The sequence below is a fragment of the Perna viridis genome, chromosome 4, assembly GCF_037379345.1.
Source record: "Perna viridis isolate PV_CMFRI_1.1 ecotype Kerala chromosome 4, ASM3737934v1, whole genome shotgun sequence".
In the NCBI taxonomy this organism is placed as follows: Eukaryota; Metazoa; Mollusca; class Bivalvia; order Mytilida; family Mytilidae; genus Perna; species Perna viridis.
This window is the reverse complement of record NC_142448.1, coordinates 45,401,227-45,414,327: the sequence shown is the minus strand read 5'-3', so window position 1 is coordinate 45,414,327 and position 13,101 is coordinate 45,401,227. Positions and strand designations below refer to the sequence as shown.

The window sequence follows — 13,101 nt, the reverse complement described above, 5'->3', positions numbered from 1 at the left end:
TAAATTCAAAGACTGATTTCGTTTATAATAGTTGATAGAAAAACTATAAATGACGCTTCTTATGTATACTTCTGACCATATCTTAAACAATGAAATAACTAAGAGAATAAGAGGCCATTGTTGACATTGAACATTATGAATTGATAAATATGGTAACGTATATTATTTCACTGGCTTTCATATAAAAATTACGCCAATGGTTGTATTCATTTTTGTAAAGACATTACATTTCTCACCTGCTAAAACAAACAAAATCCCACACACAAAAGTCAGATGTTTTCTCCTAGTATTGCACTGTCCAACAAAACAGATGATGATACCGATTGTCAATATCAGCAAGCTAGCTAACGGAAACCATGTAGATCGCCGCATAGTTACTGAAAAGTATAACACATTTACACGAAAGACAATGCAATCCTATACTATACAACAATGCAAATAAATATGCCCTTTTATTGTTAAATAAATATGAACTGTATATTAGCGAATTTTCGTAAATCTAGACTTTATAAACATAGAAAGGGACATTTCCTTCAAATGGCAATCTATACCCATTTCCTTAGGAAATAAAATGTTTGCTAGCAGACATTCAACGAAATATTAACGATTTGAGGTGCATGGTTTTCAAAACGAATCTCAGTTTATTATGCAAAAGTGACTTATAATATCCTTGAACACATTGATATGTCCATCATTTAGCTCAAAGCACTATAAATAAATCATTTTAGTGTGTATGACCAAACTTACCTAACTAAGGTTCAACTATTTTTTTTTTTTACTTTCCTGATGTTATGTTGATAATGGTTTCTGTATTAATTGTGCTCGATACTCTATAATATTTTCGAAATCTTAAGGAAACTTACCAGTATTTTTATAACAGTTAAAAATGAGTTAAATAGCATCAATATTCCGAATTTTGAAATAATTCACTTCACAGAACATATGAATAGTTTGTTGTTATGCCACCTATCAAAAATACACAAATATTTTATACGATATTAAGAATACCACAGTAGACTTAATAATCATGCCTAAGCAACTCTAAAGTTTCTTCCTATCAAAATGTATTTCAACTTACATAAAATAGCCTCTGTTGGGGCAAGGCCTTCCCGTTCGTCGTCAACAGTAAAATATCTGATATATTCACAATGTAAATGATTTGGACCTTTGCCTAGATAAAATAAAGAAGGAAAACTACATCAAATCAAGTTAAAGGTATTTGTTACAGTTGATTTTTTTTATCAAAATATATTTTCATATATATAACATTTCAATCAAAACGATACATCAACTTAGTTTATTTTGGCACTATCTGAAGATTTGATAAAAAAAAAATACACAGGCAACCAAGTCAAATTCTCTATGTCAAGCCAAGCTTTAAATTATTCTCCAGAGCTCAGGTTATCAGCACATAGACACATAGCTCAAGACAGCACATATTTGTCAAAAGGTAAGGATGAAATTTAATAATCAAAACGGTTTTATTTTAAACTTTGTCTGTTTTTGAGTGAAATATAAAAGTTCTTATTTTGTGCCATGTTTTACAAATATAAAACACAAGTATTTATATTCAAACAAGTAGGTACATATGAACTCAAATGACATGCAATTACTCTCGAAATCCGCAAAATAAAAAAAAATTTAGTTTAAATTGACCAAGTCATTCATGTGCATGGAAGGATTCTAAATATTACGTTTACTACATTTAAAACTATGTTAAAAACTTAAAGGCAAATGCGTGAACATCTTTGATATTATGAATACCGGTATATTTTATAACTTTTGTAACGATGCCCGTTTGATCTTTCTGATATATTTCCTACAATCTAGAAACCTCACAGGAAAAGACAAACCAAGTCAAGCACGATAACTCCATTTTTCTCTTTGTTTGTGTACACATATTTTAACTACGATAATTTCATTTTTCTTGCGAAATTTTCCTGTAATTTGTTTCTTGCATGGTCTATTAACGATACTTATTTGGCTTTTTATTAAGAAGAAGATCATTAATTTGATAGGGTTATACCGAAGCGGTCTGTTCGATTTATCATCTATCAAGTTAATATGGCCGCCAACCGATGTTGTGCATTAACGTACATTCTTTGTAATCAATACCGTTAACCTAGGAAGGCAGGCCGTCATTTACGATATCATTACTTTTAATTACACTTTTTCGAGACCAATCAATGTCAAAAAGTATTCCAATTATTCTGTGTTTGTTTTCCTTTGATTGTGCAGCATCTTATAGCAAAATCGGCATATGATTCTGTTTTACTATAATAACGAACTTATACTTTAAAAAAGGAAATGGAACAATAAACGTAACATAATGATATAAGGAGATGAAATAAGAAAAAATGAGGATATGTTAATGGCTTAATAAAGATAGTTAACAGTGATTTATGTTGAACAAATGTTTCTAGAAGTTAAAAGTTGTGACTGGAGCAAGTTCAATACTCTTTACAGACTAATATTAGATGCCTATCCTATAAACTTTTATTTTTCCTGTACACATTTTCTCAATCATTCGTTACGTGCTTACTCACCGATTCCTTTACACAATTAATTGATATAATGGTCTACTCATGCGACTTCCTGAAATAAATTGGACCTTCATCTGATATGAGGTATTTGTACGCCTTTTCATACTTTTACTTTGATTAAGATGCTGTTCGATGAGATGTTAGTGTTTTATCGTTTGTCAGCAAATACTCCGATAAGTATATGATTTGATTTTAACACCTTATTGGGTCAGAATTCACGGCGGGCTCTGTTTATTCTAAGGTAATGTTATTTTCCTTATCAACAAATTTGACATATTGTGCAGTTACGGCTTAATTTATGATAACTTAATTCTTTACAAACTGATACCACTACAAACCAAGCAAGACAAAAAGAAACGCTCAAGACCTCCATGAAATTTTAAAAATCCATCTACATCTAGGTCTAGACGCCCACTAAGGATTGACTAAACTTCTGAGACACCATGTAATATACTGCAAATGACATGGATTACATCAAAATGATAAGGGAGTTGTTAGTTAAGCTGACGCTAATCTGTATAATCTTCCGTTCCCTTGAGAAAGGTGATTTACACCATAATTCTTATGAAATGTACTGCTAACGGACTTCCAAATCTGAAGATGTCCCTCAAGGGAGATCATTATTAACCGAGAAACGCAATGGCGTATGTTTGCACTGTGACTGATCTCAATGGCAAGTTGACACGAGACATACCCGATAAGATTATATCTGAATCCCAGATACGGAACCTATTTTTAGAAAGAAAAAAATTCTTTTCACATAGTGAAGCATATTTTGAAAAGCTAAAATGACTAATGATTTCTAACCATTCCAAATTAATTTTCAGATCTGAGTAACGAGTAATGAACAAGCAGTAAACTCCGTGATATAAAAGTCAAGTAATTATAAACATATCCATATACATTATGTTATCATCAACTTGTTGAATACGAACGTTGCCTTGCGTCGTATTCTATGACCGTTTCCAGTTCAAAAGTATCTTTATATGTGTGCTTAAAATAGAACTTACAAAAATGATTGTTACATTGTGAAATGATAAAAAAATCCAAAAGCCTATCACAAATGTCTAATGCTAAATGGTTTGCTTTTCATATGGTACTCGTTGAGTATATGGCTGACATCTAAAAACAATATTAATTAAAACATCTTGTCTGATCTAAAAAAAAAACAGGCAAATACGAAGTCACATCATGCCGAAATTTCCTTTTTTCTGATATAGTTGAGTCTTAAACTTTACCTTTGAAATAACTTTGAATATGAATTACGCAAGTTCTTTTTCACTGCAAAATATCTATCAGTATTGTTTAAAATTGAAAGACTATTGCACTTTAAAACAGGCAGGAAGAAAATATAATGTAAAACAAACGTCTCCACGTTAGAACCAGGAACGATTCCAAATAATCAATGTACTGTGATTTTTTTTCTACTAAACTATTCATGTTTGTAAATGACATTGATAACATCGTACCGCAGTCTTCCCACCTCAACCCCTGGAGACCAAGTCTGAAATGGATTTCGACTCTAACGTCTAAATTAACGACCAAATGTTGACACCTAATTCGGGAAAAATACAAAGACCCTGGAGATTAAACTTTTCAATCAATTTTCTTAAGCATTCTTTTCAGAAAAGGTGTAAAAGAGGGCTGTCATTGACATGATAATACATAATTTGTTTTCATTTCATATAAGACAAACATGATTCATGTCAAAATCAGATTGCCTGGAAAGTCAAGGTTAAATTTAAAAACTAGACAGAAATTAATTTGTTTTATGTTGATTACCTTGAACGGACCAAAATCTTCAACCTCTGGTTTATCGGAATCATGAACTTTCAACTTTTTCGTCGATACAAAATTTTGTTTCTAAAATATAATAGCACTTGCAGGTTCTTAATTGAAAATGATATTTGCTCAACCGGATTTTATGGCAATATAGTCCTTGTAGAACACTATATTGTACAGATGCCTTTAATATATAAATATTCGTAAAGAAATCATTTCGCACCATTTTTTTCGCTATTAGAGTTACTCTATCCCTATTCCTGAATACATCCCTTCTTAAAACTAAGTCATTGGAAGTGGGGGTGCGGTAGTTTTACACTACAATCTGAAAACCGGGCCGCTAAAATTGAACCGACCGATCATTTCTAATGGACAAAATTTCGACGACTTTGTCACTCTTAAAAATGTTCTGAGCTAGTTTTCAGTAAATGCAAGCATCTATTACATGTATATCTCTTCCTGTCCATATGCTATGTTAAAATATTCCAATGGGTGAATGGAATGTATTATTGAGTGATTTTTTAGACTTAATGTATCGCGCTAGAACTCTAACAAGTAGGTTTCTGGAACAGGGTTATGTTACTACAAGATTGAAGTCATCAATACATAAGTTTTATGGTCGTCATCATGAACTCGTGCATCGTTATGATGTATTAATTTGCACCATGAAAACTGATTTATTCAACGGGTCACAGTTTTCCTTTCCTCTTTTGTCTACCCCGGACTTGACTTTTTATGAGCAATTCGGGGGGTGTTTCTAGAAAACCAGAGGACGCTTACCCTACCGGTGCACCTGGTCCATGCTCCCAGTTTTAGTGGAGTCCGAGTTGCTAATTTGCTTTTGTTACTTTGTATGTATGATTTTAGTTACTTAATGTTCTTTGTTGTGTTTGTTTGTTTTCCATGTCTGGTCTTTGTCCATGGATTTAATTCTTTTGATTACCGCTATAACCTTGTTTCCCTTAATTACTCTTTCTTAAATATGTGTTTTTGTTGATTCAGTTTGTTTTGTACCTGACATTAAAGGGACACATTCAACCAATATAATTCCTTAAAGTGTCTTTGTGATATAATATTAATTTTGAGTTTGATCATAAGGAAGCGTCATCGTTCAGTTCCCGTGGAATTATTATTCTGATATCGAGGCTTTTTGTAGAGCCTGCTTAAATGTGTGTTTATATTTGTTAAGGAGCTTATTGTGACATGTAAAGGTATAAAATTATACGCTGATCTATTTGTTGCCTTACACTTTAGCCGTTTTTTTTCAATAAAAGTTTTTTTCAAATAGTTAACAAATCAACATACAGCTTGATAGTAAACTATGAGTCTAAACAATTGTTAATCCAAAGTAAAAATAGTTCTGCGAAAACTGTATGGAACTGAACTAAAACCAAATTAAGATTTAATTAATTTTATTTTATTTAATTTAAATGCGTATATATATGATAATCCACCTTTACGGACAGAACTTGCAAAACCATGTGAGCTACATTTCAGGTGTATTGTAAACGTGAAAAGGTCGTTAAGGAGCAAAAGATTATTTAATTGAAATCCAGTCGCAAATGTTTAATGCATAATCAGGACAAAAATTGAAAAGGAATCAGTTAAGAATACATTTGAAAGAGGAAGGTTTTGGTAAACAAGAAAACGCAAAATGTTTACTGTCACTGGAAAATTGGAGAAATGGCAGGGGCGGCAAATTTTGCCATGACCAACATTGTCCGCTGTTTGATTTTCTTCAAATGGCTTCACAACCCCGAAGCAAGGGCTACCTGGGTACACATCTAAACAGGTCAATGGACAGAGCTTCCGACCGCTGGCTTTATTTCGTAGTGTCCGGGCAAGTTTATAAAATAAATTTGAATAATAGGTGTACCAATTATCACAATACACAAAAGATATATAGCAAAAAATGGACTTAATATTGTGCTCACTTTTGGATGTCCACTAAAATGAACTATACTTCATAACATATAGGAATTGCCTAAGCACCCCCGTCTAGCAAAAATTATTGATTCGACTTATTTACACCAGATTTTGTATTTGCAGAAGCGGCTGATGACCGAAGCTTCAGATATGCCCAAATTTGATGGATGTCCAACACACAATACAATATTTAGGAAAGAAAAACTAATATGTGTGTAACGTTTTTGAACACACAATATTCATTTACGAAGAACGAGATAAATTGATAGCATTTTGATGTACCTATACCTCATATTTTTAGGTAAGAAAAAACTAATTTTACTGAATATCCCCATATCACCAACTGATATAAATAGTAATTAAAAACGACACGACCACTGTCGAAAAGTCAATAAGATACAGAAATAATTTGCGGTTTGCTAAATCGAATTATAAATAATACAACAATTCTGACAGACGTGTAGCCCCAACAGATATGTTTTAATGACAAGTTTTATCCAAAATGATAATTGTATTTCGCCTAAAATTGCAGTTATGTGTATATCTAAACTGGTATAAATGTTTCCGACATGATACAAATATCATTTAGTCTGGCGTACAAATCCCAGTATACCATACGTAGTAAGAGACATTTTATAACATTTCATCAATTGCAATAACATTTCTGTACTTTGTTTTAGAAATTTAAATGCTTCAATTATAACTTTTATTTTCCTTGTTTATTTTAGATAACCATAAAATATGATGTTCTTAAAGTTTAAACTATGGACCAGCTACAATTTAAAAGTCATTTTCGTCCTACACTTCAGCAGATGCAAGATTATTATTGGAACCTTGAGTAAATGTATCAGATGTACAAAATTCCCAATTTCACGCAATGAAATGTTGTTTTGTTTGAGGTCTTTGAAACCAATTGAATCGTTACCATTGTAAGACAAATCACGCTTACAATATAATTATAGTTTATTGCATCTAATTACATATTTATTCAACATTTCAAACTACTTTGATTCTTATAGGTATTCAAACATTAAAATGATATATGATACCATTTTACACAGGCAAATGCGGCATATTTGAAGACCACATGGTGCTCGATTCATATGGTAGTCATATGATAATCATAGGTTAATTTTTTATATTTTTTTAGTGGAGTCCGAGTTGCTCATCTGCTTTTGTTACTTTGTATGTATGATTTTAGTTACTTTATGTTCTTTGTTGTGTATGTCTGTTTTCCATGTCTGATCTTTGTCCCTGGATTACATTCTTTTGATTACCTGTATAACCTTGGTTCCCTTGATTACTCTCTCGCAAACCATAACGGTGCACGGTGTTGGGAAAGATGCCACGTTCCTTGGTTCCCTTGATTACTCTTTCTCTTGGTAACATGTGATTTACATATGAAAAGCATGCAATAATGAAATGACACATATGAATATCATATGCTCGATTCATAAGGTAATCAAAGGTTGCAATATGATTCTCATGTGTAACACATTTGGCTGTGCTACATATATGACTTAAAGCAACAAATTACCAAGAAAAACTCAGCGCCACGAAATTTATATTTCTGACTATGTCACAGAGTACAACAACTACAAACAAAGATCAATGTACCATGATGATACTCTATCTATGTCTACAGTTTAAAAACAAGTATTCTGTTTGTCTGAATAAAGGGAGTTGCACTGTGTAAATATTATAATGCTTGTCTGACATACATGGGAGTATCAATGCATCATATTTATTATTTCAAAGAAGTAAATACCAATGTATCACAAACAGACTGATTATTTAAAAGTAGGGCACAAAAATGTTATACAATCACACTGTTTGACTAATATTAGGAAACACCAATGAACTTAAATCACCCTGTTTGCATAAAATTAAGGAATATCAATATATCACAGTCAAATTGTTTGCCAAACATTATAAAACACTCATATATCACAATCAAATTGTTTGCTTAAATGTGGGTATAACAAATACAGATGTCTAAAATGTAGGAACAATACTGTACTATAGTCAAACGTTTTGTCTGAACTACGGAAACACCGACAAAAACATTGTTAGCCTAACATAAAGGAATACTTATATACAAAAATCGATTATCCAAAAAAAACACTGTTGTACTACAGTGCCTGCACAAAGGGCTATAATGTTCCACGATTATACTTACATGTAATGTTACAAGCGGTCAAATAAGTCATTAATTTACATTATTAGTCTAGCATGAACAAAATACATCAACATAAGTATGCAATTTGGGATCTTGAATGAAACGCATAACTCTGCAAAATGACCAAGAGCAAAATTTGTTTTTAAATAAATTATTGTGAATAGCTACTGTAATAACATTTTTTTTGTATTTTCGATCGATGGCGTAATATTACTATTTTATTAAATATGTTGGTTTATCATGTTCCATTGCAATATCTATAGATGAATGCGATGATTAAACATGCAATTCATTCAAGCTTGATAGAATCAGTGTGATATGCTTTTTTTTCAAAATCAATTACAATTTTCATTTTCTTGTCTAGCATTTACATTTCATAAAACATTACTCATTGCATACTTATATACTTGTCCGATTTGCGTATAAGAACCTCAGTTGAAAGGGTTTGAATTCGGGTACTATCTAGCAACTTGTGTCGATGTATATGAAAGAGCATATCAACACTCAAAAGCAAACACTGCTATGACAGTGATATAAACATACATTTTTGTGCATTTGTGTACCTTATAATCCGTTTTTTTAGTTTTGGAACTACTTTTAGCGGAGCGTTGTAATCAAGCCAACGTACTTTAATCCTGCCGCATTTTTTGCGCCTGTCCCAAGCCAGGAATTTTGGGCCTCTGTATATCTTGTATTTTTTAACACTTAGTTATCGTTATGGTGCGGTATTCTATAAGGGCAACTATATCGCTGTATCTGTGTATAATCTTATTTTTAGGCCAGATGTAGCCTGCCCTATGGTGTGAGGGCTTCCTCGTCGTTCATTAAAGAACAATGGGTGACCTTGGGCTGATCATTGTCCTCCCGGTATCTCTTTGACATATTCGTCATATCCATTTTCATTATATTTTGTTAATAAAAAGAAGCAATCATAAATAGATATGCATTTTGGTCATAGGACTTCCATTATATCCAACAAAAAGATGAATGTCAGAATTGGTTGGCAAATTTATACTCAAATAAATATTTATTACTTGACTATGAAGCAAAGCAGACGAGTGAAATATAAAAACACATTCAAAAGTGTTTATGGTCGAATATTCTCAACGAGAAATGAGCCAAATTACTTTGAAACGACTATCATTTGTTGTAATTGAGTTTACGCATCCTATATTGCGCATTACATTAACAGAATGCAACAGTCAAACCATAAATATGCCAAGTCGTAAAGTAGTTTGATTTTATTAAATCTTAATACATTTTAATTATAATGAAGGAGCAGATGTGTCTTTGTATTGTAACAACTTATCTATTATTTTGTACCTCTGATCAATGAACTAAATATATACACAAAAAGTCTTATCATTTCAAAGGACAAAACATGTGACGGTGAAATAAAAATAAAAACCCATCTAATAAATATATGTCCTCCATTATGGCATCTATTAATTTATACGTCAGATTTATGAAAACATGAAAACATAAATACGTACTGTGCTTATATGTTTCAAATCAAGAGGAATTACAATTCATAAACAACAATCAAAACAAACAACTAACGAATAGCAGACAAATCATTTTAATAAAAATAATGAAATGAGATTGTAAACAATTATCGGATTAGTAATTATGGAACCTATAGATTGGCGCATCATATATCATTCACGAGGACACATATAAGGTTTATTTCAATATCCGCATTTTTTAGATCTTATTACTAGGTTTGTGTTATAATTATTACTTCAACAAGCTTAGTAAGACTACTCTTATATCATTTGAATGATGCGTGCATCTGTCTTAGCAGAAGCGCTTTATCTAATCTGTAAATCTGCTTCCTCTTTTTTGTTTTCTTTGAAGAATATCGTAATTAGATTTTGCACATAAACAGATTAGATTTTTTCTTCAGTTGGCAGAATTTATGTTACATACGAAGACATTTATCCTCACGGGAAACATGAATTTCACACTTTGCAGATTTTGTAGGGCTTAAAACACCATTCGAAAGAAAGCTGACAGTTTTTAAATGAATTTATTATTGATCGTATCGGATTCGGATTAATTAGACACGATAAGTACATTGATAATCACGATACTGCACTATTACGTGTTCGTCAATTTATACATCTTTTTTTTATTCAATTAGTATAGGCATGTCAAGGTAGCAGAATGTTGAAAGTTCGGTAAATGGCTGCCATTGCGGCCCTCTTTAAATTGCTCAAAATGTTGTTGCCTTGAAATGCATAAAGTATCTGTCAAGGGAATATATGTTTTACTATCATGACACAGTAGAAAATTGAAGTGAAACTGTTATATACTAACGCTCATGGTTCAATCAAATATACATATATGCAACAGTTGCGTGTGCTGGGTAATGTTTTTTTTTAATTGCTCTCATATGTACAATGCTACTTGAATATTTGACGTTTTATTTGTTTGTGTTTGGTGGGTCATCTGTTCTTCATTTGCAAAATAGAAGACCTGATGATCCAAATAGAAAAAAAATTTTCGTTTTTGCATGAATAATCTTATTCAGTTTAATAAAATACCATACCTACTTTCATAAACATAATTACGGTTGAATTGCATTCAGATTAACATGTAAGTTATAATTGTACAATATGCCAATGATAAATGTAGCGAACAGTTCATTAACCTTATGAGGAGATATGTGTTGCAAAAAAGATTACAAAACAACTCATCCGACAGACAGATACGCAAATCACACTAAAGGAGTTAACCGGAACTAGAAGCTGATAAATAAGAATTCTATGTGTTACTGAAAGAGGTAATTTAAATTCAAATTATAACTTAAAAGGTTGTAAGAATCCCATGCTCAACTGTATACGTTCATACTTTAATTACTGAAGGAAAAAACCAAAATATGACATGCAACTAACCCATGTATATATAATTGAAGGAGATAATTTGAATCCTACGGACAACTGAGTGATGTAATTCTGACGGATAACTAAAGCCGAAGGAGGTTGTCATAATCTGAAATATAACCTGAATCCTACGTACAACAGAAGATGGTAACCTGAAACCTTCGTATAACTGAAGAAGGTAATCTGAATCATACGTATACCCGGAGAAGGCAATCTGAATCTTGCGTATAAATGAAGAGAGTTATCTGAACTCAATGTATAACTGAAGAAGGTAATCTGAATTCTACATATGACTGAAGAAGGTAATTTTAATCCTACGTATATCGGCAAAAGGTTATCAGAAGAGACAGCTATTTTATTCGAAATATCGTAACATAGGATGGGTTATTAGCTAAAAAATGAAAAATGAAGACCCTTAAAATTCAGGGGCGTTGCAGCCGGTACGACATGTTCAGCTCGTCCCAAACATCTTGCCAAAAATAACAAAACAGTATATTTTACTCGGTAACTAAAAAAAAGCTCAAACATATGTGTTCATAACTCCCGTCGTACCAATCGAAATTTGTGTGTGAATTTGCCTCTGAAGTAACATTTAACAATCAAATGTCCATGAACGACTGCTGTCTCTTAAAGAAAAAAATTCAAGCGATAACCTTATCATTCCTGAATAACCTTATTGAGTCTCTGTCCTGCATAGTTCATTAAAAGCTCGCGATATTGTAAATCAGAGTATAGCTGTGTTTTCTCCTTATTGATTAATTTACAGTGTTATTTACGTAAATCGGTGCCTTCCCGGCTAAGCTTTGCGTAATGTATCTATATCATCCCAGTTAACTCTAGACGAATATATTTTAGGAAATATCAATTAACAGCATCGTAAGTGGCTATTTTAAACCTAGTTTTACAAGTACAGCTCTATTCTAGTTACGTAGCTTGTCAAGGATCGCTATAATAAATGTCCAAATACCACCCATAAATCTGAATAGAATCAACGACAAGCGTTGCTAAGCAACATTAAAATACTACTGAAATGAGATAATGGAAGTCTTTTGGATGTAATTTTAGTAAAAATTACATGTTTATGTATTGCAGAGAAGAATAATGATTTCGTTGAGGGAATATAGACGGTCGATTAGTTGCTGGCTAAATCTTCTGTTTATACTTATTCAAATGATCAAACTAAAGTTTAAGTAAGTTGAAATGAAGTAAAATAATACGATGGTTAATTGTAAGTAAAGCCTTGTTGATTTATCATCCTTCTTAGCATTTTGCTTGCTGGTCTTAACTATAAACAAATTCCCTGTTCAGACGTTCAAGACAAAACCAACGGATTGGTGAATATGTTACTTTATGCATCTTTACAATATACTCTATAGAGATGTTTTAAAATATCATGTTACATAAAATGGCATTAACTGAAGCATAGCAGTAAGTCATGACGATATAATCATGATAAGACTATACAACACATTCAACATATCACACGATGTTACGAAAACCAGAGATTTAAGCAACTGAACACGTTTTAATAGGTCTGTGATTACTTCCAGTAAAAGATTCGATTGCCTTTTGGTACTAGTGTGAATGATGAACCAACCTTTTCATAATTAATTGCAGTTTACAAAAACATAATTAAAAATATCAATATAAATCAATTGATTAATAATATTATCATTACATGAAATGTGAATTTGTAGTTCAAATACTAGTAATAATCACCCAAATTACATGACCAAAACAATAGTTATCGAATCGGGGATGCATTCGATCTATCTTACGGCACTAA

General features: G+C 31.9%; 1 protein-coding gene across 1 annotated transcript in view; it reads right to left on the bottom strand.

The window, feature by feature from the left end:
- The window catches only part of LOC148620255 (voltage-dependent calcium channel gamma-5 subunit-like), a 55,621-nt gene that overhangs the window by 2,241 nt on the left and 40,279 nt on the right, over positions 1 to 13,101 (bottom strand). Inside the window, exons 2-3 of the mRNA XM_088580993.1 lie at positions 1,079 to 1,171; positions 237 to 377 (exon numbers count right to left, since the gene is read on the bottom strand). Of these exons, the coding sequence (XP_088437119.1) occupies positions 237 to 377; positions 1,079 to 1,171 (234 nt within the window). The remainder of the gene's footprint in view (positions 1 to 236; positions 378 to 1,078; positions 1,172 to 13,101) is intronic.